Below are 25,605 nucleotides of genomic sequence, written 5' to 3' on the forward strand. Positions count from 1 at the left end.
GGCTCATCTCCCTATGGGGAATCCCCCACCCCATACCCGCACTCGAGGAACGGCCAGTCCCAGGGACGGATCCAAGGATGCTCCGTTGGGCGGAAACGTGCCCTCGGGCGCCCCAGCTCAATGTCTCGCTCATGTCCCCCGACTCGGGGCGGGAGGCTCCCGGCGGGAAGCACCTCACCCAAACCACACCGGGTCGCACGACCGGGGGAGGAGGGGAGGGACGGGTCCTGCGTCACCCACACGTGCCGCTCCCGCCCCCGGCCCCGTCCGTCCAGCCGTCTGTCCGTCCAGCCGTCTGTCCGTCCGTCCTCGCTCCGGATCTGGGAGCGCTCCAGCCTCGCCCCTTGACAGTAACCTGGAAACTCCTTGGGGATAGCCATTGGGGCTACCGGTTGTTACTCTGGACTCTCCCAAGCTCCTAGTACAGCCATCCGCCCACAGGAAGCGCTCAATAAATGCCGAGTGATGCCGACCCTGCAGGGCCACCGCCCGATTCCCTCCCACAGCACCGTCCCGCGAACGCCAACCTTTCCCGGGCTTCTCGAACCCTTCCCACTATAAGGAATGTGGGGAAGAAACTTGTCCTGTCAATCCTCACAGGAAAGCCACGAGTGTAGTCTCGGGGTGAAGTCGCTAAACAGCGATCGTCTACTTGCTGAAACTTTCGATGTTCGGCTGACTACCCTCTGCTGCCCACCTCTTCCTGCCCTTAAGGAAGAGCAGCTGAGAAAGCGACACCCTGCCAGGCCACCCGGCTGTCTCAGTGCCGATGAAGCGGCTGACCGTATGGGAACTGAGAATCCCGTGGCCGCCCCTCAGGCCGAGGGCTAAAATACCCCTCTCCGGCCCCGGCGCTCTTCTCCCCACAGTAGGTCTCTCGGCCCATTTCCCAAAAAACCCCGGTGAGCGAGGGCATCTACGCCGGCCGAGGTCAGCGTCCAAAATAACCGGATCGGGGTTTTAAGACCGAAGGCACCTGGAGAGTCGTCTTGGAAAGGCACACGCGCACATACACATGTATACACACAGTCACTCACACACACACACACACACACAGACACTGTTTCAGCTGGGTTTATTCAGATGACCAGGTTAAATGATTCTGAAGGAATCTGGAAGAGTTATCAGAAAGAGCGACGATACCGTCCCGGCGTTCCCGCCCCCGGCCCTCTTTACCCCGCAGGGTGGGCCGGTCCCGCCGGGCCTCAAGAGACCAGAAGCGCTCTACGCCCGTGGGGCCGGCGAGGGCCGGGGGCCACCCCGGGGGTCCCCCCGTACACCGACACCTGCATCCGCCTCCTCCTCGCTCCCCGGTCCGTAACACTGTCGGGTCTCGAGGGCCCCGTTCAAACAGAACACTTACCCACAATGCATTCCGAACGTGACCCAACAGGCCTACACCGATTCCATTTTTGGCAAAGAAAGTCGGCCCTCCGGCTCGCCGGCAGCCGGTGTCCTTCCAGGCCGGAAGGCGCCCGGATCGAGCGGGAGGCGGCGTGGGCTCCGTTTCCTCTCTGGTCGCCACCGCGGACGGCCGCCGGCCCGGAGTCCCCCCCGGCCGGACCCGCTCCATCAGCTTGCTCCCCAGCCCGTCCGAGCCGGACGCTCTCCGCCGCCGCACGCTCCGCCCCTCTCTCGTACTCACCGTCCATGCGGGCCGGGGGCGGGGGCCGGGCCGGGCCCTCTGCCTTTATTTACGAGATCACATACATGGGCTCTAGTTGCATCTACATGTTTCAGTCCATCGGCTAAAAGTGTTTTACATACTGTAAACATGGCAATGGTCAATACAGTGTCGTTATGCTAAAATATTTCATGTCATGATCACATCTCTTCCGTTAGACCTGAAATTGAATCGATACACACAGGATAAATTGCTAGCAACTGCTGATCCTTTACAGCTTGGGGAAAAAACAAGGACTACACTTTGTGTTTCAGAAGTAATTTTAAAATGACGTCAGAGCTCGTCTTTGATTGGCTTGAAATCTCCTGTTTCGAATCCACATTTAAATCGAAGATCGACACGGTGAGTAGCTACGACCCCCTTCTAATTTGCGGGAATCGAGAAACAAAAGATCGGCAACAGATTCTCGGGGAAAGTGTCTGATACGAATTAAAAAAAAAAAAAAAGGCCGGAAATAAACTTAATGGAAAAAGGGTTTTCGGAGTAGGGTTTGAGTTCGGCAGGTGCTAATCCTGCTTGGGCTGGAGGTGCCGCTTCCAGGCCTCATTCAAGTAAACCAGTCGTTTGTAGTTGATGATGAGGAGAATGAAGTTCAGTACATATGTGGTGACGCAGATAATGCAAAATTCCTTGAGCACAAAGTACAGGATGTACGCCAGGTACAGGGACCCGACCACTGACACTATGGAGGACATCATGAGGGTCAGAGCCGCCACAGCGCTTGCAGTCAGGCCTGGGAGAGAGAGACAGAGGGGGGGAGGGGGAGGGAGAGAAAGAGAGGCACCGTCAACTATATCTCTCACCCTCAACCCAATGAAAGGACAGAATTTCATCACCCCATTCAGGGAAGCTTCCTGGGATGAGGAATCCAAAACACGACCGGGTTCTGGCACTAATCCCAGCGGTCTAGGGGACGGGGCTCTGGCCGATTCCCCGCTGGCCCCGTGCCCGGTCCCGGCCGGGCCGCAGGACCACTCCACGGCTCGCTCTGCGGGCCCTGGGAGTCGCCCCCGCCCTCCGAGGCCAGGCCCGGCCCGAACCTGGCAGTTTGAGCCAGACCCCCGCCCCCACCGCCCCTCTCCGCAACGCGGCCGCCTCCCCGGGAGCTCAGGAAACCACCGGGAAGGGGCCTCTGAGGCCCGGGACTCGAGGAGAGGCTTCGGGGTTTGAACCGGCATCTCAGAGTCCACGTCCCCTTCCGGGACAGGCCGGGAGGCAGATATCTGAGGCACCTCCTCTCTTCTGCCCGAGGAAAGGGGCCCCAGCGAGCCAGGGCAGGCGAGGCCGCGGCACCCGCAGCGGACGGCGGCTCCCAAGGGCCGCCGGCCGCAAACAAGCCGAGGCGGGAGCCCGGAGACCGCCCGCTGAGCCGCCGCTTTCTCCCTCCCCAAGCTCGATCCCTGCCCCCGCCGGGGTTACCGCCGCCACCGCCGGGAAATTCTGACCCGCCTCTGGGGGCTCAGAGCCGGACTCGCCCCCGACGGGTGAACCCGCGCCAGCCGGGGCCGGGCCGGGAGCGTGCCGCCGGCACCGCCTTCAGCGGGGTGGAGGACGCCGGGGAGAGGAGGGGGGCGGCGGCAGGCGGGGAAGGAAGGTGAAGGCGCCACCGCTTCGGGACCGGCAAGGGGGGGATCGGGGACCCTGATGGTTCCTGGGACGTCGGCACGCCCCTCCGCCCCCACCCCTGCCGTCCGCCTGGTCGACCCCCGCGAGGGAGGGGCGGCCAGAGCCACCGGTGACACTAATTAGCCAGAGAAAAGGGCGGGCCCACGCGACAGCGTCTCCGTCCGGGGTCCCGGTCGTCCCCGGCGAAGTCCCAGAGAGAAGGGGCCGGGCCCGGCCCGGCCAGCCCAGCGACCCAAACGGTGACTGCAGAGGACGCAGATGCTGTAGGGGCGGATCCGGCGGATCGCCCCTGAGCACCGTGCTCCGCACACAGTAGGCGCTCAATAGCTACTACTGGCGGGTCACCACCGAAACCTTCTCTCGAAAGCTCCTTTCTCCTGCAAGCACCTTCCCCAGGGCTGTTCCTCCTCCTCCTCTCTGTCTCGGGACGCCCCTTGCCAGCCCCCGATCTGGTGTCCCAGGGTCTAGGAGAGCCCACCGTACCAGGTCAGCTTCCCTCAAGGGGCCAGGGGCCCAAAGTGGGTGGGAAATGTTCTGAGGCGTGGGGAGAGGCAAACACGCGGATCCCGCGAAAGACGGGGTTCTCGGGACCCCCTCTGCCCAAACGGACAGCAGGGGAGGGAGGCCGGAACCCTTAAGACAGAGCAGAGGGACGGGGGATCCATCGTCCGGACTGGCCTCGGCCGCTGACCTTCCGGGTGTCCTCGGGCAAGCCACTTGGTGGCCTTCAGGGTGTCGGCCGAGCTCCTGTTGCTGAGCGGGACGCTCTGTGCGAAGCACTTGAATGTGCCTGCCTCAGTTTCCCTACCTGTCAAAAGGAGATAGTACTCCCCGCCCCTCCCTCCCGTCTCTACCTCCTAGGTAGAGCCCTTGTCTCGGAGTGTAAAGACGAGAGTCGTCGGGATGAAGAGAGAGGGGCGGCTTGCCCGACCCGCCACCCTGCCCACGCTGCCCAGCGAGAGCCAGCGCCACCGCCCATCGCAACCGCTGACCGGCGTGCACTTACCGAGCAGCAGTTGGAGGATATAAAAAACGAGCCCGAAGACACTGTTGGGCTGGTTTATTGCACCGTCCTTCCCGAAGATGGAACCCAAGAGACCAAATCCGCGACCCCATCTGGAAAATAAGCATCACCGGTCATCCCTTTTGGAGTATCCTCTTCCTCCGCCGGCCTCCGCTCACCCGGACCGTCAGCGGGTCTTGGCCATCCTCGTCTCCCGCCGGTCACACATCTCTGCCCGTTTCCAAGGCCCATGACCAGCCGGTGCCTGGAGAAGCCGCGGCCTGCTTCTCCCACCCCGACGCCTCGGTTTGAAGCCGGCACTGCCTCGGCCCCCAGGAGGGGTGGCCGCCCTCCCCGGCGGCCGCGCCGCCTGCCTGCCTCTCTGAGCTTGGTCGATTCCTAAGCGGAGCCAGCACTTCAAGCTGGAGAAGCCGAAGTTTCTAAGGGAATCTCCGAGGCCTCTCCCTCTTGGACCCGGACCCAGAACTCCTGAAAACAGACCAGACAAATTCCACAGGGATGTGTGGCCCACCAGGCTTCCCGGGTTTGGTTGGGAGAAGAAGTGGGAACAGGTAGACGCCTGACCCTGATGCCTGGCCCCGGCTGGGCTGCAGGACCACTCCACGGTTCGCTCTGCGGGCCCCGGGAGTCGCCCCCGCCCTCTGAGGCTAGGCTGGGCCCGAACATCATTTCTGACATCACTCGGACATCACTTCTGAATCCCCGCCACCCCGAGACCGAGCAGAGTCCCGGTTTTTACATCGTGGCCCGAGAGGCCGACCGGAAACATCATTTGCTGACGCCACCTGGAGCGACCGCTCCTGCTCCTGCCAGAGTCTACGTTTTCAGGAACTCCCAGCTCAGCGAGGATTCGGCCACCGGGAGCCTCAATCCTGCAGTGTTAGAATCCCTAACTGCTGACCCCACTCCCCAATTTACAGTTCTGCACAACCATCGGTCCCTAAATCTCACGGAAATGATTTTGGACAACGGGACTGTTTAGGCATTCATTTATTGCCTAATTATAGGCTCCTCCCCAAAAAGCAAACATCACAAGAGGTCACTAGCCACCTACCCAAGATAAAACCTGAACCCTGCCTTTCGGGGCTACCGGCGAAACGACTTATCGACACGGAAAACGTCACGTGGAGGTTACGGGAGAGGAGAACCGGCTTAAAACCCCGCTTCCGGGCACCTCGGGGCCTCGAGAGATTCCAGGCTCTCCTGCTGGCGATGGAAACAGAGCTCGACCCCTGCGAATCCAATCCCTGGAACCCAAGCTCTCCAACAGCGGGCCGGCTCCCCCGGCCCCCACCTCCCTTCACCAGCTACATCCCTGCTCACCGCGCCCTTCCTCCCACGCTGGCCTCCTCCTGTCCCTCACTCCTCGCTGTCCTCTCCAAACCAAAGCGCCCACCCTTCCCCCTATACGGAGCCCTGGGCAACTCTCCGATCTTCCGGGCCACAGCCCTTCCCGCCTTTCAAGTCCTACTCAAAAATCCCCTCCTCCAGCAGGCCTTCCCTGACTGACCCACCCCCACCGCCCCGGCCGGATCGTCCCGTCGGCCACCCCGTGCCCCTTGGTGGCAGTGGATCGGTTTGTTTCTTCCATCTCCTTTCCCACGACAGCCTAGCCCACACACCACACCTCCTCTCCAACAACCGCTCTCGGAGCTCTCTCACCACCGATCTCTTGCTCACCCTCTCCCTCCTATCTGATGGACCGCTCTGCTCCCTCATCTTCAGAGCCCTTCTAAACTCCATCTCCTCCATGAGGTCTTCCCTGATTAACTCTCGCTTCCCCACCCTCTCCCGACTTTTTGGCACTTCCTTTCTTCAGAGGCCCAAGGGCTCCCAGCCCCAACTTTTATGTACGCATCTTGAAATTCTGCTGCTTCTCCTCCCCGTAATTTATTTTGCTACTTGTCTGTCTCTCCCACTGGATCATAAGCACCTCAAGGGCTGGGATCAGATCTATCAACTCAACTGTACTCTCGAGTGCTCAAAAAATACTGCTGATTTATTCATTTATTTGGGTTAGGGTTAGGGTTATTTGGGGTTATTATACTGATCCAACTGTAGGTCCACAATTTTCATCTGCCTGTCTCCCACTCAATCAATGGTATTTTTCAAGCATCTACTCTTGTTTAGAACACTAGACCACCGCTCTCCCCGTTCTTCAAACCTTCCAAACTCCACTTCCTCCAGGCAGCTTTCCAGATTCCATCAGCACCTCCTTGGCTCAAGTCATCCAAAGAGCCGCCCTCATCACTTCAGTGGATCCGGACTCATTTATTTCTGTCACTTTAGTTGGGAATTCGGTATACCTAGCCGTCTTCCTCCTCCTTCCACTGTGCGCAGTCTCCTTGGCCCACCTGTAACTGCCCCTACCATTAAATTACAGATTTGGGGTGGGGAGGGCGGCAGGGACCAGATCTTCCTTCCACTGTATTCTCCTAGGAGTCTAATCCAGTGCTCTGCCCACAGTAGCCGCTCAGTCAGTACTCTTCAACGAGCGTGCCGGGTGGGGCAAGAGGGGAGACCGGCTAACGGGAGACCCTAGCGGAGCCACAGCAGGGACCCCATCTGGGAATTCCCTGCCTGTTCACAAAAGCCCACGGGAAGGAGCCAATAAACTCCACCGATCGATCGATCCAACGATTGACTGACTACTCGGCCCCCAGCACGGTAAGTCCCCGATAACATTGTGGACGGTGAGAGTGAGGTGCCTTCTCGCCGCTTCCTCCCACTACCTCAGTTAGTCCATGTTCCCGGACGGGCAAACTCCCGAGTCGAAGGCCACCCGCGACAACTCAGCCGGCCGAACCGACGTCAACCGCGCCCAAACGTCGCACCCACCGCTGCCCATCCACCGTCTCCTTTACAAGACAAAACTCCACGAGTTTCTCCTCCGTTTTAGGCAAGAGATTAAAAAAAAAAAAGTACCCCGGTCACCCAACGCTCACTGCACAGTGTCTGTGGATCGTGCCCTTACTTCTGGCATGAGACTAATTCTTCTTTTCAATGGGAGGGGCCTCTGCTCTCCGCCAGTGCCTTGGGTCCGGACCCCATGTCACCGGGCCAGGCTCCCGTGCAAGCTTGGCGTTGTTTAATGATCCTGCTCCGTCAGCGGGATGGACAGCTGTCCGAGGGGAGGGCAGGCCAGTCGGCAGGTGGGGCGAGCCCGGCCCCTCCGGGGAGCCCGGGCTGTCCTGACTACTTGCCGAAATTTTGCTGTCTCCCCTCCTCCTCTAGACTTTAAACTCTCTGTGGGCAAGGAACATGTCTAACCCCTCCGGTATACTGCACTCGGCCAAGCACTTAGCCCAATGCTCTGCACACAGCGAGTGCTTAACAAATTGGATTGATTGACTGATTGCCACCAAAAGCCTAAGCAGGGGACTAGGGCCTTTCTGGCCCAGCTGCCGTTGGCTCCAAGTGGGCACCTGGGGTGCCCAGCTGGCTGATTCTGGTTTGGTCTCTGGGTGGCAGCAAGAGGCCTCTGAGCAAACCAACTTCTGCGGGGGGGAAAAAGGGGAAGGGGAGGGGAGGGGAAGGGAGGGAAGGCAAGGCAGAAGCCGACCGAGATTAATCCCTTCTCCCTCAACAGGTTTTACTGAGCACCTCCCAAGTGACAGCGCTGGCTGTTTCAGGCGCTTGGGAAAACAACAGGCACAAGACACAGTCCTTGGCCCTCAAGTAGTTTCCAATCTCCGAGGGGGTATGAGCACACAAGTCGACAAACACAAAATAGTAAGCAAAAGAACTAGAGGACAGATTAAAAATAACAAACACCGGTGGGTAAATAAACGAAAGAGGTGATTCAGCAGAGTTCAGGTGCCTGTGGGGCTAGCTTGAGCAAGAATGGAAGAGGAAGAGGGGGCGGCTGCTAGAAGAGACGCCTAATCACCTTGCCCCCTCCCATCTGACCTCTCTACTCTCTGCTACTACAACCCAGCCCGCACTTCTCGTTCCTCTAATACGAACCATCCCACTGTACCTCGATCTCATCTATCTCGCCGCCAAACTCTCGCCCACATCCCACCTCTGGCCTGGAACGCCCTCTCTCCTCATAACCGACAGAAGATGACTCTCCCCCTACCTTCCGAGCCTTAGTGAAGGCCCGATTCCTCCAAGAAGCCTTCCCCGACTAAGCCTTCCTCTCCTCTTCTCCATTGCCCTGACTTGCTCCCTTCATTCATCCTCCCTCCCGTCCCCACAGCACATACATATACATCTGTAATTTATTTATTTATGTATGCGCACTAACGTCTGTCTCCCCCTCTAGACTGTGAACTCGCTGTGGGCAGGGAATGTGTCCGTTGTTACATGGTACTCTCTCAAGTGCTTTGCACACAGTAAGCGCTCGATAAATACGACAATGAATGAACGAATAGAAGGCGGGAGGATGTGTGCCTGTCGGGAAAAGCCCCCGGCTTCAAGGTTCAACTGCTGAATGTAAAGGGGCTTCATCTTGGGCAGCTCAAGCCTCTGAAAAGTCAACCCAAGGCAGCCAGTCAGCACAGGTCCTCTAAGGCCAGATCTGTCTTTCAGGTGGGTGGACAGGCAGACCCAGAGGGTGGAAATCCTGGGAGGGGAAGACACCAGAAAGCTCCCCGGGGCCGGGGGGCCACTTCTGCCGCCGCGGTCATCAGGCTCCGACCCTCAGAGAGGCGCAGGCCCAACGGGATCCAGTGGACAGAGCTCGAGCCTGAGAGTCAGAAGGACCTGGGTTCTAGTCCTGGCTCCTCCTCGTCTGCTTTAACACCTTGGGCAAGTCTCTTCACTCCTCTATGCCTGTTACTTCATCCGGAAATGGGGATTCAGACTGCGAGCCCCTTGTGGGACCTGGATTGTGTCCAACCTGATTAGCTTACATCTTTCCCAACACTTTCGTAGAGTGCCTGGCACATAGTAAGCCCTTAACAGATACTATTTAAAAAAAAAAAAAAAGGAGCCACACTTTGGACATAGGCTGGAGCTCAGGGTGGGGCAAAAGGGGACAAAGGGAAGGCAAAAGGATAAATTCCTGGGGGGGAGAGAGTGTGCAGGGCTCCTGTGCTGCTGTGCTCTCCACAGTACTGAGCACAACGCCAGGCACTCAGGAGGTGCTCCATAAATGCTACCGAATGATCGACCGACTAACCATCTGATACCTGGATCAGAGATCATACCTGGATCCCGATGGCTGACGCAAGTTCCGGGGATGAAATGCCACTGAGGGCCTCTGGCGGGGGAGGGTAAGGCGGGGTTCCGAGGAGCGGAGGGAGACAGCACTCAGATGGCCGCTGGGGGGACGGAGGGATGTAGGGATGGGGTTGTCCAAAGGATGAAAGCATGAGGCCGAAGCAAAGGCCCGGGAACCCACGGCCGGCCGGGAGAGCTCTGGTTTCCAGCAGTGGTCCGCAGAGAGCCCCCCCCCGGCGCTTCAGATCCCACGAGACCCTTTCCAGCCCTAATACGCCAGTGGCAAAGAAAGGGAGCTGGAGTGCCAGGCCCGACACGGGCCTCGAGCACGCACAGGGGCTCGGCCTGCACGGGCCTCGCCGGGGTCCCGGCAGCAGAGCACCCCCACACAGGCCTCTCCCGTCCCGGCATCCTACCCGCTCCCAAACGGTGGCAACCCGGGGCACCACCGCTTCCCGGAGTCTCGATGTCACGAGGGTTTTGACCGATTGATTCCGGGAGCCTGGGGGCTGAACTCTATCCCGAGAGCTGGCAGAGGCCCCAACACCCTTTCGTGAGAAGGACCCAAGAATACCCAATGGATCAATCAATCGATGTTGCTTATTGTGTCCAGAGCACTGTGCTGCTTGGAAGAGTTCAATACAATGGAGCACGGAGACACGATTCGCGTCCGCAAAGAGCTTACGGTCTAGAGGGAGCATGCAGACGCGATGAGGTGGGTGGCATTTCTGCTGTGGCCAAGATTCCAGCAAGGGGTGCCTGTGGGAACCACGGGCGATACGGACCCTCCTGGACCCCAACCGACATCCCCGACTTCCCCACCCTGAGCCTCCCGGGGAGTAGTCAGTCACAGAACCACTGCCGCTGACCCGGGTCCACGGGGCCCCTTCCCCGCCTGCATCCTCCCTCCCTCCCGCACGCGGCGGACGGGCGGGGCCCCACCCGGGCCATGGCAGCAGCGGACTCTGCCGCTCGGGGAATCCCACTCCTCAAATTGTCCCCTCCTGGCTTGGGCTGGCAAGGGATCCCAAAACCACGACTTTGGGGCTCAATGTGGAGTCAGGGAGAAAGGGAGGGGGCAGAAAGAGAAGGGAAGCGAGCGCGGCAGGAACAGCAGGCAGCAACAGCTGCAGTAGCCGCCGGCATTTCGGTTTTTCAAAACACATCCCCACCCTCCTTTTCTGGGGCTCCCTAGTCTCCGTTTGACTGGGGCCAGCCCTACTGAGGGCCTCTAATTTACCCAGTCCCTTCTGGAACCTAGCAACTGTGTTGTACTCTCCCAAGTGCTTAGTACAGTGCTCTGCATACATTAAGAGCTCGATAAATACCACTGACTGATCCCAGCACAACTTGCTCTGATTATGAATTCCATATTCTCCACTTGTTGTTTGAAGACAAAAAAAAAAAAACTTCATCTGTTGTGAAGAGAGTTCAGGAGTTCCAAGAGAGTTATTTTAGTCTGCAGGTTAGAAATCAAATGACCACCACCATTATCATCATCATCAGTGCTTACAGAGTCCTTAATAGGGGCGGACGACAATAAGGGACACTCGGGAAATCCAGAATCCAAGTAAGAGACACTGTCCCTGCCTGCAAGGGGCATACATCCTACAGAAACGCTCTGGGCATGTCACTCCTCTCCTCAAAAACCTCCAATGGTTGCCTATCAACCTTCTTATGAAACAAAAACTCCACACTCTTGGCTTCAGAGCTCTCCATCGCCTTGCCCCCTCCTACCTCAGCTCCCTTCTCTCTTTCTACTGCCCACCCCGTACATTCCGCTCCTCTGCCGCTCACCTCCTCACTGTCCCCCGTTCACACCTATCCTGCCATCGTCACCTGGTCCACGTCCTACCGCAGTCCTGGAATGCCCTCCCTCCTCACATCCGCCAAACTAACTCTCTTCCCTTCTTCAAAGCCCTACTGAGAGCTCACCTCCTCCAGAAGGCCTTCCCAGACTGAGCCCCCCTTTCCCTCTGCTCCCCCTCCCCTCCCACCCTCTGCTCTTCCCACTTCCTCTCCCCTCAGCCCTGTACTCATTTGTATATATTACCCTATTTATTTTAAGGAGGTGTACATCTCCTTGATTCTATTTATCTTGATGATGTTGTCTTGTTTTTGTTTTGTTCTGTTTTGCTTTGCCATCTGTCTCCCCCATTTAGACTGTGAGACCATCATTGGGCAGGGATTGTCTCTATCTGTTGCCAAATTGTACATTCCAAGCGCTCAGTTCAGTGCTGTGCACATAGTAAGCGCTCAATAAATACGACCGAATGAATGAATACACTCTAATGGACAGAGACAAACACACACAGATTGCCCAACATACACGAGGGAAAAAAGTAGGAGCAGAGACACAAGTGACAAACACAAAAATGAGCAAGCCAGTCTGCCCTGGAGGGTGGAGGCCAGCTGAAGGGACGCTGTGACCCTGGGGTAGGACACGGGTCTGGAAGCCAGAAGGACCTGGATTCAAATCCTGGCTCCGCCACTTGTCGGCTGGGTGACCTTGGGCAAGGCCCTTCGTTTCTCCGTGACTCGGTTACCTCATCCTTAAAATGGGGATTAAGACCGTGAGCCCCAAGTGGGACACGGACTGGGTCCAACCTGATTAGCTTGTATCTTCCCAGGGGCTTCATGCACTGCCTGGCACATAATGATAACAGTAATAATTAATTATGGTATTTAAGCGCTTTCTATGTGCCAAGCACTACTCTAAGCACTGAGGTAACTACAAGGTCATCAGGTTGTACCACGTGGGGGTCAGAGTCTTAACCCCCATTTTACAGATGAGGTAACAAGCACAGAGAAGTTAGGTGGCTTGCCCAAGGTCACACAGCAGACAAGTGGTGGAGTTGGAATTAGAACCCATGTCCTCTTACTCCCGAGCCCGTGCTCGTTCTGCTAATTCTCATAGTAAAGGCTTAATAAAGGCCATTAAAAAAAGAATTGGGACGGGGGGAGGGGGTGGGGAATGATTCCATCAAGGCCTCCTGAAAGAGAGAGCTTTGGATTGCGGTGGCAAAGATGAGGAGGGACTCAGTTTGACAATCTGAGGAAGCCTGAAACCCTATGCCAGGGGAAGTCGTGAGCAGTGGGTTGGAGACGGGAAAGTCTAGGGAGCACAACAGATAGAAGGAGCAGATGGGAAACAAGGAGACGGCCGGTGGAATAGCATTTAGTGAGTCCCTGTGTGCACAGCACTGTACTAAGCGCTTGGTAGTGTACGGAGGAGTTAGAAGACGTGATTCCCTGCCCTCAAGGAGCTTAGACAGACAGGTGGGAGTGTAAAAGATATGGCTATAAGTGCTATGGAAATGCCAAACTTCTACCATCACGTTTGTATCTTTTCTGAAGCTACCTCCTTCAAGCTTCCAGTCCTGGGGCTTTGGGGACAAGCCCAAGTTTACCCTGCCTGCACCCTAAATGGTTTTGCAAAAGTCATTCTCATCCCATCTCCGGAAAGACGGGAGTTGATCTTGGCACATCCTGGGAGAAAAGACGCTTAATCCCCAAGGTATTCGGGCTGCCCTCCCCTGGGCCTCCAGCCCCGGCTCCAGGTTTTAGGGACCGGCACTGTCCGTAGGGTTCTAGGCGAAAGCCTACGGTGATTTTGTGGAACAGCAAAACTTTCTTTTTCATCCAGTTTTCTAAACACTTCCTGCTGGCTGTTTGACTGCTGAACAGAGTCGTAGTTGTTGAACCTGAAGAAAACACAGAAATGCCCCCAATGTCCTGTCCGTGTGCATTTTTTTAATGGTATTTGTTAAGCGCTTACTATAGGCCAGGCACTGTACTAAGCACTGGAGTAGATACGAGACAATCAGTTTGGACACGGTCTATGTCCTACATGGGGCTCGCAGTCTTCATCTCCATTTTACAGATGAGGTAAGTGAGGCACAGAAAAGTTAAGTGACTTGCCCACAGTCATGCAGCAGACCAGCGGTGGAGCCATGGTAGGAACCCAGGTCCTCTGAATTCCAGGTCCAGAGGTGTGGCCCAAAGGGTCCCAGGGGAGCTTGAGGAAGCAGTGAGACGTTTGCCATCCTTGCCATCCTTCCTGCCCTCACCCGTCCCTCCAAGGCCGGGGTCGCCAAACGTGAGGCCAGCTCAAGGCAGGAGGCCAACAGGCAAAGGAAAGTACAAGGGAGGTACAACGTATTGCTGAGAAGTGGGACGGAGGGGCAGGGGAGGCGGTGCGCAGAGGTGAGGAAGGGAAGGAGAGGAGGAAGAGGAGAGGAAGGAAAGAGAGGAGGTCAACTTTGAGGCATTTCTGCTGCAAAACAGCCTACAAGCAGTTCTGGGCACCTGGGCACTAAACCCAAGAACCGCTGAATCCAATTTCAGAAACCACAACTGTTGGCCAATTTCTGGGCTACTTCTAGAGGTGAATGCAAAGTCTTGTTTAGAAGTACAATACCCTAACTGGATCAAAAGGTCACAGCCTCTTCCTGGGAAAACCCCTCATTCATTCATTAATTCATTCATTCAATAGTATTTATTGAGTGCTTACTATGTGCAGAGCACTGTACTAAGCGCTTGGAATGTACAATTCGGCAACAGATAGAGACAATCCCTGCCCAATGACGGGCTCACAGTCTAACGCAGCGTGGCTCACTTCTTTCTCTTGAATAATGGTGAAATTTGTTAAGCGCTTACTTCGGGCCAGGCATTGAACTAAGCACGAGGGTGGAAATCCTACACCAAGAAAATCAGGTTGCACTCCGTCCCTATTCTACATGGGGCTCAAAGTCTCATTCCCCCACTTTCCAGATGAGGTAACTGAGGCTCAGAGAAGTGAAGTGACTTGCCCAAGGTCACATGGCAGACAAGTAGAGGAGCCCGGATTAGAACCCAGGTCTTTCTGACTCTCAGGCCCATGTTCTATCCACTAGGCCGTGCTGCTTCTTGACTGAAAGCTCCTTGTGGGCAGGGAATGTGTCTACCGACTGTTGTCTTGAACTCTCCCAAGCACTTAGAACAGTGCTCTGCACATAAGTAAGCAAGCACTCCCCCTCCAAGAGGCCTTCCCAGACTGAGCTTCCCCTTTTCCCTCTGCTGCTCCCTACCCCCCCTTCACCTCCCCTCAACTAAGCCCCCTTTTCCCCCCCTTTCCCTCTGCTCCTCCCCCTCTCCCTTCCCCTCCCCTCAGCACTCTGCTCCTCCGCTCAATTGTATATATTTTTTATGACCCTATTTATTTTGCTAATGAGATGTATATCACCTTGATTCTATTTATTGCTATTGTTTTAATGAGCTGTTCATCCCCTTGATTCTATGTATTGCTATTGTTTTTGTCTGTCTTCCCCCGATTAGACTGTAAGCCCGTCAACAGGCAGGGACTGTCTCTATCTGTTGCCGATTTGTACATTCCAAGCACTTAGTACAGTGCTCTGCACACAGTAAGCGCTCAATAAATACTACTGAATGAATGAATGATACCACACTGACTGATCGATTGACTGAGTCTCACTCGATCCAGATCTTGGCCTGGCTCCACTTCCTTGTCTTTCCTTGGAGTCAAAGACCAATGATGGCAAAACTGTGCCGTCAGTGTCCATTCCCAGGTCTTGCCGGGAACGGCAAGGCTCCGGAGGGACGGGATGGGCTCGGAAGGAATGGGGAGGCCGCAGGGGATCGAACCCTCAGGGAGGTGAGCACTCCAGTGACCGCTCAACCCACCCGTTTCCTCGGGGCTTAACCCCTCGCCGTGTCTGCTGACCCGCGAACCGCACACAGGCTCCCGGGAGCGAGCAGAGCCAAGCTTTGACCAAACTGCCGTTCCCCGGGCAAGCTCCGCTAAGGATATTCTGACTCTCTTCTGACTCCCAGGTCCGTACTCTACCCACTAGGCCACGCTGCTTCCCCACACAGCAAGCTGGCCAAACATCTTCTCGACCCAGAATCCAACTCACTACCCGAAAACCTGGCTGCCCGGAAGAACTAGTCAAGGTCTGCCGCGTACAGATCTCGTTCAGGAAACTTCTAGCAGAGATGATATCAATACATCGCAGGTATTACTGACAACCGGTTTGAGTCATCAGTGGCCTCGGGCAAGCGGCTAGCCACGAGGCTGTTTTTACCCAGACTCTGGTTTTTGGTCGGGCGACCGGCTGTTCCGGGAACTTTGACCGCGCTCTCCAACACACACTTTTGAATAACTTCAAGAACAGACTTTGATTTCTCCGTAGCACGTCGGTAGATGGGGCTGATGATCTGCAAAGACCCAAATTGAAATGGCTGAGGTTTCTTAGAGCGGCCCGACCCTGTCCGGCTGTTGCAGGGATCCATTCAATCTTATTTATTGAGGCTTACTGTGTGCAGAGCACTGTACTAAGCGCTTGGGAGAGTACACTAGAACAATAAACGGACACATTCCCTGCCCGCAACGAGCTTTTAGTCTAGAGGAATAGAGAGATGTCGGAAGTGGGATACGAGCCCACACCTCCAGACCGCGACCCGAACTCAGCCCCTTAGATCGCTCAGCCATCCTGATTCTTTCCAACTCAACGCGCCCGAAAAATGTCATTCCCCTGCAGCCTCAAGCCCTGTTCTAGGCCGTCAGACTGCAGAGGGCGACTCGCCTCCAGGATCCGACACGTGGAACTGACTCTACCTCCATCTCGTCACCAACCTCTCGCCCAGGTCCTGCCTCTGGCCTGGAACGCCCGCCCTCCTCATAGTCAACGACGACTCTCCCCGGCTTCAAAGTCTTATTTAAGGCCCATCTCCTCCAAGAGGCCTTCCCTGACTAAGCCCTCTTTTCCTTCTCTTCAACTCCTTTCTGCGTCGCCACGACTGGCTCCCTTTATTCATCCCCTGTCCCAGTCCTGGAGCATTTATGTCCATAGCTGTAATTTTGTTTATTTATATTAAGGACCATCTCCCACCCGACTGTACGCTCGCTGTGGGCAAGGAATGTGTTTGTCATACCATACACTCCCAAGCGCTTAGTACAGTGCTCCGCACGCAGCAAGCACTCGATAAATACAACTAGCTCGCGTGTGCCCTAAGGACAGAAGAAAAAAGGGGTCGAGAATCTGCCTGCTCTAGGGAGAAGCAGGGTCTGGGGCAAAGTCACGCCCTTTCCTACACAGCAGTAACCCAGCGCCTACTGGACAGGACAACATTTTGGGGACCCGGGACCCTCCAGGCCGCACACTTCACTCCTCCTCGGTCCTACCTGCTCACCAGGGCCTCCACCTCAGCTCTCCAGGCACCTTCGTCCTCCCTCTGCCCTGGGACTCCCTGCCCTCAGCCCCCTCCCCTGCACCCACCAAGAGCTGTCCGACCACCACTCTCCACCCCATTTTCAAAGTCCTACTAAAAATCACACCTCCTGCAGGAAGTTTACCTTGACTAACCTCAAGTACCTTCCTACTTTATTTGCCCTCCCTCTGCATTAAGAACTCGCCCCACTAACTAATCATCAGTTAGGTGATTAGCTGTCAATCAATCAGTGGTCTTTATTAAGCTCTTAGCTGTGTGCGGAGCACCTTAATGAGTGCTTGGGTGAGTACGATACCACAGAATCGAGAGACACGATCGCTACCTTCGAGGAGCTTACGATCTGGTGGAGGGGAGAGACAAGAAAATAAATTGCAGGTACAAGGAAGCAGCCCTCCCCTACAATCGATCGGTGGAATTCTTTCAGCGCTTACTGTATGCCGAGCACTGTTCTAAGCACTTGGGAGAATATAATATAACAGAGTCGGTAGACACGTTCCCTGCCCACAGTAAGCTAATAGCCTAGAAGAGGAGACGGGCGTTAATATAAATTAGAGATTTGTACATAAGAGATGCGGGGCTGAGGGTAGGGTGAATAAAGAGTGCAGATCCAAGGGTGCGGTGCAAGGTCAACGCAGAATGGAGTGGGAGAAGAGGAAAGGAGGGCTTAATCGGGGAAGGCCTACTGGAAGAGATGTGCTTTGGCTTCAAAGATGGGGAGGGCGCTCTGACGAATATGAAGAGGGAGGGCATTCCGGGACAGAGGAAAGATGTGGGAGTCCCGCCCCTACCTTCTCACCACGGCGGCCGAAGTCGAGTGAAGTCGAAGGACACGGCGTGGTCTAGTGGACAGCACCCGGGCCTGGGAGTCAGATGGGGCTGGGCTCGAATCCCTGCTCTGTCACTTGTCTGCTCTGTGACCTCGGGCTAGTCACTTCACTTCTCTGTGCCTCAGATACCTCATCTATAAAACGGGGATTAAGGCTTTGAGTCCCATGTGGGACATGGACTCTATCCAATCTGATTAGCCCGTATCTATGCCAGCACTCGATACGCTGCCAGGCACGTAGTCAATCACATTTATTGAGTGCTCAAGGTGTGCGGAACACTGTACTAAGCGCTTGGGAGAGGGCACCACAACAATATAACAGACTCAGTAAGCGCTTGACAGATACCATAAAAACAGTCACGGGGAGGAGAGAGTTTGGGAGGGAATATGAGGAGTTCCATTTGGGACATGCTGACTTGGAGGTGACAGCAGGACATCCAGGTGGAGAAGTCCTGAGGGCGGGAAGCAATGCGAGATGGCAGAGAGGTCAGAGACGGAGTCGTAAACTCGGGACTCGGCGGCGTAAAGACGGTAGTGGATCTGTGGGAGCTGATGAGTCCTCCAAGGGAGACAATGTAAATGGAGACAGGAAGGAGACCCTGAACTGAGCCTCGAGGGACCCCCGCAGTCAGGGGGTGGGAGGCAGAGGAGGAGCCGGTGAGCGGGACCAATGAGGAACGGTAGCGCTGGGCACGATCACGGGACACGGACCGTGGAGGAGAACCGAGCCCGCGGTTGGAGGCGTGAGGTCGACGGAGGGACGGCGGCACAACGGAGAGGGGTTCAGGGAAGACGGTGAGGCGGGATGGGGGATCGAATGGGCCGTGATGGCCTGGGGTAGGTGAAAGTGGTGGTCAAGAGATCAGAGGGCTCTGTCGGGGGGGCGGGCCGGGACAGTTTGGCGGGGAGGGGGCTAGTGGGAGAGAAGGCGGGGAGGAGTTGCGGTCGGAGAGTGGGATTTCGTAGTTGCCGAGGTTGGAGATCAAGCGGGTGTCCTAGCCGGAGGATGGCCGAGGAAGGGCGGAGTGGGAGGTCGGCAGAGTAGGAGAGTGAGAGGAAACGGGTGAGCGGCTGGGACGGTGTCCCGGGTACGGAGCCGGGGGGCCGCTGGATGACCCCGAGGATCACCAGAGGGACGGAGGACGACAGCAGGAATGTGAGGGGAGAAAGAAAGGCCCCAAACTGGTCCATAAAATTCCAAGTGGGGCCTGGGTGGGGGGCGGGGGTAGATGACCGAGACCAGTAATTAGGGTGGCAGGTAGAGAAGGATGATATGGGTGGCAAAGGAGGAGAAGGAGAAGGAATCCGGGGAGGAGAAGGGGGATGGCTCAGTTGCAGTCCAACTGATTCCGAGTGGCTAGAAAGCCACCGTGGAGCTTTCGGATTGTCACTGGGTATTCACCTTCTCCTCTCCCGCTCTGCCATGCCTCTTCCAGGGGAGCTGTGGCACAGATCACAAAAGCCTACGCGGCATCACTACCTGCTGATTTCTGGATCCCTCTTGGGAGGCGAACCTGTGCCTCTACCAGCTTCCTGGCAGCCCCACAAGCCCTCAACCGATGGGCATGGGCAGGAGAGGGCCAGGAGCTGCCTGGGTGGGTAGAGCACCCCCCGCAAGACTGCCATGGCACTGAGGACCTAGATGCCAACAAATCCAGAATCCACATGGTCGAGTGGAAAGAACCAGGGCCCCAGAGTCAGAAGGACCTGGGCTCTCACGCCTGCTCTGCCACTTATCTGCTGTGCGTCCAAGCGCTCAGTACAGTGCTCTGCACACAATAAGCCCTCAACAAATACCACCGAGTGACGGGCCGAGAGGTCTCCTCTCTACGACCCATCAGGTGTCGGAACAGGGAGAGCGGCGCCAAAACCTCTCTGTGGTTTTCAGACTTCACAAAAGCATCCGTCACCATCAATTCATCTGGACTCTGGCAAAAGCTTGAAAAACTTCACGTCCATTGGTTCCCCTTATCCACGAGTTTACTGACAAGACCAGGGAAGCCCATGTTCCCTTATCAGATCCCACACTGCTTTCCCAGAATTAACTGGGTTTTTCCCTCAGGCACTCCCTGAACCGAGATTTCTGGATTCTACCAATTTGCCGAGTACAGAAGTGAAACCCGCCGGCCCCCAGTTCCCGAGTCGGCTCTGAGGAGAAAATTCAGTATTGGACAGCCCCCACCCCCGTACCTCCAACTGGTCACCTGTCAGGATGGGGTACACCCCTCTCTTACTGGGAATCCCGCAGCATCTCTCCCCTCCCCCGACAACCCGAGAATCCTTGGGTGGACGCCATCCGGGCCTTGAGGTGTGAACATGTGGCTTAGCGGTTGGGCCTCGGACAGCTCGCGTGGTTCGTCTGTCACGGGTGGATCCGAGTCCTCTGACGTGCCTGCCGCTAAGAACGCTGTGGGTCTGGGAATCCCGCTAGCACCTCTCCCGGTAAAACCTACACTAGAAAAAAATCAATCCATCCTCCCGGCCAGCTCGCTTCCCATCCGAGTGCACCTTTCACACCCCGGGTGGCACGTGGGGGCTCAGGTTTCCTAGCCGGTGTTCCGCTTCCCCGGGACCTGAAGATGCTCTTATCCGTTTGGGCATCCCTTGCAAGGCACCCTCACACGGCCCATGCAATTTCCCCCGTGTCCCTGGGCGACGACTCTCTCCGATCTCTCCTGGTCTCCTCTAGATCAAATGCAGCTGAAACGTCTCCTCAGTCACCAAATCGTCTATTTCGCTGCATCGATCACCTCCCGGCTCTGACCCGAAATGGAAAAGACGTTTAGCAGCTACGGGACTCCACGGCCCTATACCCCAAGTCTATGAGTGACACTGGGCAGATCCTCAGAAGCCCCTGGTGGCCCCGAGGCGGTCTGCAGGGACGGGGTGACCGCCGGCCTCCTCATTAGCTGCCTTCACGGTTAAGGTCATGCCTGATGTTTCCCCTTAATACCCATCACGGGCATAGCACCACACATCAAGGAACCCTCCCCGACCACAACTTCCTTAACTTTTCCTTCTAGTAATCCATCGTGGGTCTACCGTTGACGAATTTCCCCTAATTCCTTCCTGCCGACGCAACTTCCTATAACCCAACTGTCCCACCTGGTTGGAAGCTGCTGATCTCCTTATCAGTTTCACATTAGGAGAAATTCAAACACTCGACAAGAATGCGTATAGGATTAGGATTAGGAAAAGACAGCTCAGCGGAGCACAAAAAGGGAGGGAAAAAAAAGAGAGAGAGAGAAATGCCTCCTGTCAGTATCTGGCAGAAATGAAATAGTCTCCCGCCGGAATGACGGACGAACCTCGGTCCTGAGACTTCTGGAGAAAGAACCGAGGCGAAGAACGCTGGTTAATGCAACACCACCCCTACTCTCTCACCCCGCCAGCCGGGTTCCCACCGGGGCACGGGGTGCCACCACCGAGTAGGCGGGCGGAGAGCGGCACCCGGTAGAGTGACCGCTATCCAACTATCCCCGCCGACCCCGCCTCCGACCGCAGCCGCCGTCGGGCCGGAGGGTCGCGACCCTGCCTCGGTGGCCGCTGCGGCCTTCCCCTCCGTCGCCAGCCAACTACTTCTCTGGATTCCAGCTGCGCCCGTCCACCCCATCATCCCGACGCAGGCCGGGCCAAGCCCGGACCCCGGGGCTTCCATCGGTTCCCGGAGCTCTTTCCGCTGGCCCGGCAGCGGGGCATGAGTCGTCACCGTTCAGAATTCTATTTGGTTGCCACAAAACTACCCTACTACGCCTCTTCCACAGGTGATGGATGTAGTGAACCTCACGGTTTCGGCCTTCATCCCTAAGCCTCGCCTCGATCAAGCTTCTGAAGGAGAGTTGATTGGGAAGAAATTCCCTAAAGACACGAAGACTCAGTGACCCAGCTTAGAAAATGAATAGGCACTTGTTTTTTCCATGAGTCATGGACTCACTACTGAAGCTCAAATCCCTCTCACCCCAGTGCCTGTGCCCAGCTGTACGTGATGACATTTCCTCCAGATTCCATACCAGGAAAAGAACAATTCCGAGTCTATATTATTTAAAAATTCATTTCCATCAGCCTTCCGAATCGTCTCTTTAAATGCTAGCCGAACCGAACCCTGCGGCAGCCAGGAACGCAAACCCGCTCCCAGGTCCAGGAGTCAGCACGGTGGACCCTAATACAATAAATAATAACAGTACTAATAATAATCGTGGTCTTTGTTGAGAGCTCACTATGTGTGAAGTACTGTAAGTAGGACACTGGGGGAGATACAAGTGGGACAAAGTCAGTCCCTGTGCTGTTTGGGGCTCACAGTCAAAGTAGGAAGGGAGACCAGATATTGAACCACCATTTTACAGATGATACTGGGGTACAGAGAAGTAGAATGACTTGCCCCAGGTTACACAGCAGGCAAGTGGCAGAGCCGGGGTTAGGACCCAGGTCTTCTGACTCACAGGCCCGGGCTCCTCCCACTAGACCACGCCGCTTCTACTCTCTCTGGCGACATACGGGGCCCGGGGTACGGGAAGATCAAAAAGTTGTGCCAGTGCACTTTTGGGGGTCCAAAGAAAAATCTCCCAAGAACCGGAGTTTAAGCTTTTCGGAAAGTCGCTCTTGGAGGTTACCAAACTACTCTATCGGACATGCTAAGGTTCTTGGCCAGCAGACGAATGACTTTCTAACTTCCAATGCCTTTCTAGTAGACTTGGGCGGAGATGACCCACAGCTGGTTTCTTCCTCTTAGGTGAAAGGTGGCTTTTACTAAAACCCCTTGTTTCCGAAAGCCTGGAGAGCACTCCCCCAACTCAGTACGCTGACAGCTTTGAAGGGGCCAAACTGAGCATGTTTAACACATTCATGGCCTCTACTCACCCCAAAATTGGATCCAGCTCATCCACTTAGGGCTCGTTTCCTCTGGGAAGGCCCGACTCTCTGGCTCTCTGACTGATGATAGCCCTTCTGATCTTTCCTCAGTGCACCCCATTCCCAGGCTGAGAGACAGAGAGCCTCGCAAGCCAAAAATCACACAAATTCAGGGTGTCGTCTTATAGGAAACTCAGTAGACACCCCCCCACCCCTTTAATGCTACGGACGGAACCGCTGGATGACAGAGTTCTACCAACTCTGCTATACTGTACTCTCCCAAGTGCTTAATACAGTGGGCTGCACACAATAAGCACTCAATGAACACCACTGACTGACTGACACCCCACGCAGCGTGGCCTAGTGGAAAGAGCCTGGATCTCGGAGTCGGAAGCCCTGGGTTCTAATCGCAGCTCCACCACTCGCCTGCTGGAAGGACTCAGGCTAGTTCACTTCACTGGGCCTCAGTTTCCTCATCGCTAAAATGAGGATTCAAAAAACCACACTCCCGGCTGCTTAAACTGTGAACCCCACGGGGGACGGGGACTGACTCTGAACCGACTGACCTGTACCCACCTCACTGCTGAGTACAGCGCTGGGCATGTGGTAAGCACTTAACCCACGCCACAACGGTAAACGCTTCGACTGACCGACAGAAGCAACAACGATTCCAGGCAGTAATTTCTTCGCGTCGGCACGTTAGAGGTCTATCTCTGCCTCGGTCTCCCCCTCAGGATGGAATTTTCAAACCGCGCCGTTGCCCGACCCCACCTCTGGCCACAAACCGGCTAGGACCGAGGTTCGGGCTCCTTCTGTCAGCCAGCGGCTGCCACGGGCCGGGGTCGGGGGAATCGGGCTCACCGGGACCGCGAGAGATGGCGGCACTTTGACAACTTTAGACTCTGGCAGCTTTAGACGGTGCAAGCTGGACACTGCAAGGCCCTCGCCGTCGGTTCTCACGACTTGTAAAAATGACTTCCCACGGAGCTAAGAGGGGCGCGGTCTGAACCCTTAAAACCCCTCGCTAACACACGCTTCGCAATCTGTCTTTTAACCTAAAGCCGAATCAGAACCTCCTTTAGAAAACGTCCTGTGTATATACACCCACACAATTATGTAACGCCAGTTTCGGTCTCGGTGAAAACTAGTTGAGTTATCATAAGAGGAAAAAAGCAGTAGTTATTTGAAATCGCATAAACTGCAAATTTAGTAGCGTGCTATTCTACAGGATTATTCCGGGATTAAATCCTAACCCGGTATCATGACTTTTTTTTTTTTTAGCGGGGGTCCCAAAAGAAGCCGCGTGGCTATTTTGCCGAATGCGCTTCAGATCTTACGGAAGGTAGGATTAAGAAGTCTGAATCCAGTTTTAAAACTGGGCCTCAATAAATCAGTTTGGGTCGGTTTTTTTAAAAAAAAATCTATTTTCACACCTGAATCCCGAATTGCCAAATCAGTTCACCGAGTCTTCAGAGTCCCTTAGGCCCAACCGTAGAAGGCCTAAGGGAACGGTCTAATTCCGCCCAGATAAGCCTCCACGGACACCGGGGCCAAAGCGAGGCGTCTCCGCCCTTCCTTTTTAAAATACGTACGCCCTGACGCATTCCCGGTCAACTCGGGCTTTTCACTAGGACTTGGGCGACGACCACCGCCGAGGGGGCGGTCGACCGCAAAAGGGCGCTCGAAGAAAACCTACGGGGTCGATGACTCTCATCCCCGCCACGAGTTCGGCTAACTTCCACGGGGCTACGCGCTGGCCCACGAAGGCGATATCCGTGACAAGACGCACGAGTCGCACTTGTGGGGTCATCGAACGCGGTCCGGCGCCAGCGACGCCGGTCAGGCCGCGGCTTCCGGGGCGAAGCGACGGACGCGGCGGGGCCGGGGGGCGCCCCCGCCTCTGACCGGGGAGAGACCCGAAGCGGGAGTCCCGGCCACGACGGCCGAAGGCGGACCGAGCCGGCGTCTAGCGAAACGCGGCCATCCGTCACCCACGTCCGCGTCGTCTGTCTCTCCGACCCCGGCGGGGCGCCGGGCGCCCGCACGACGCCGGGTCGACGGGACGAAGGCGCGGGGGCTCGTTTCGGGGTGGGGGTGGGGGTCCCCGAAGACCCCCCTTCTTTAGGCCCCCCCCGGGGTGTGAAACGAACCGATGGGTCTACGCTCGGGTGGAGGCTGCACGAATGGCAGCGGTCGGTGTCCTTCTGTGTGTCACCCCACCGGATCACCGCCGCTCGAAAAGTCACAGGTGTCCGGGGGAGGGGGAGCCCTGCCAGCTCCCGCTCCTCATCTTCCTCCTCCCGGGCCCGGCGGGTCGGACCCCTCGCCTCCCCCCGAGTTAGGAGGCGCTCGATGGGGGGGACGGGACGGACATTGGGGCCTTCCCCGCCCCCGAAGCGGCTCATCCTCAACCAGGGTCCTCTTTCTCCTCCTCCTCCTCCTCCCCAGACTGACTTGTTCCAAAGCAATGTGGAGGGTGGGTCCCCGGGTTGGGGGGGGGGGGGGGTCCCCGCTCACCTGTGGCGGGGGGCGGGCTTGGAGGAGGAGCGGCGGGCCCGGAGGCCAAGCGTCCGCCCGCCCCCGGCCCCAGGCGGCTTGGCCTCGCGGCCCCGGGGCCTACGGGGTTCCTTTCCCCCGCCCCGCCCCGCCCCGGGCTCCCGTCTCTTTCCCTCCCTCCCTCGGGCCGGGCCGGTCCTGCCCTGCCCTGCCCCGTCCTGCCCGGCCCGGCCCGGCCCGACCCGGTGGGGTCCTGGCCGGTGCGATGGGTTCGGGGCTACCTGGAGGCGAGGGCGGCGGAGCACCGCACCCAGGGCCCCAGGTCGCAGAGGGCCCGGTGTTCGGGGTCCCGCTCCTTCTGGCGCTCCACGTGGTAGGCGTAGAGGGACAGCAGGATGCCGGCCGCGCACACGGCGGACCGGGCCGCCCGCTCCCACCGCGGCACAGACACCCGCAGCAGGACGGGCGCCGCCATCTTCCCGCCGCCGTCTCCTCCTCCTCCTCCTCCTCCTCAGCCTCCTCTTCAGCGTCCTCCTCCTCCTCAGCCGCCGCCGCCGCCGCTTCGGCCGCCACCGCCGCCACCGCCCACCGGGGCCCGGCCCGACCCGACCCAGCTGCGCCGCCGCCTCCTCCTCCTCCTCCTCCTCTTCCCTCCCCCTCCCCCTCCCCCAGGCCCCGCCCCCCGGCGGCGCCGCCGCTCCCCAT

The 25,605-nt window shown here is 57.0% G+C and overlaps 1 protein-coding gene across 1 annotated transcript; it reads right to left on the reverse strand.

Moving 5' to 3' along the window:
• Nucleotides 1-1,655: 1,655 nt before the first annotated feature.
• Nucleotides 1,656-25,434, reverse strand: VKORC1L1 (vitamin K epoxide reductase complex subunit 1 like 1). Its single transcript, XM_029082445.1, has 3 exons — nt 25,182-25,434; nt 4,317-4,426; nt 1,656-2,417 (listed from the first exon to the last, which is right to left on the reverse strand). Exons 1-3 carry the CDS (start codon nt 25,373-25,375, stop codon nt 2,191-2,193), a joined length of 531 nt encoding a protein of 176 aa, XP_028938278.1. The 5' UTR covers nt 25,376-25,434; the 3' UTR covers nt 1,656-2,190.
• Nucleotides 25,435-25,605: the final 171 nt, after the last annotated feature.

Source organism: Ornithorhynchus anatinus, chromosome 17, assembly GCF_004115215.2.
Source record: "Ornithorhynchus anatinus isolate Pmale09 chromosome 17, mOrnAna1.pri.v4, whole genome shotgun sequence".
Classification (NCBI taxonomy): Eukaryota; Metazoa; Chordata; class Mammalia; order Monotremata; family Ornithorhynchidae; genus Ornithorhynchus; species Ornithorhynchus anatinus.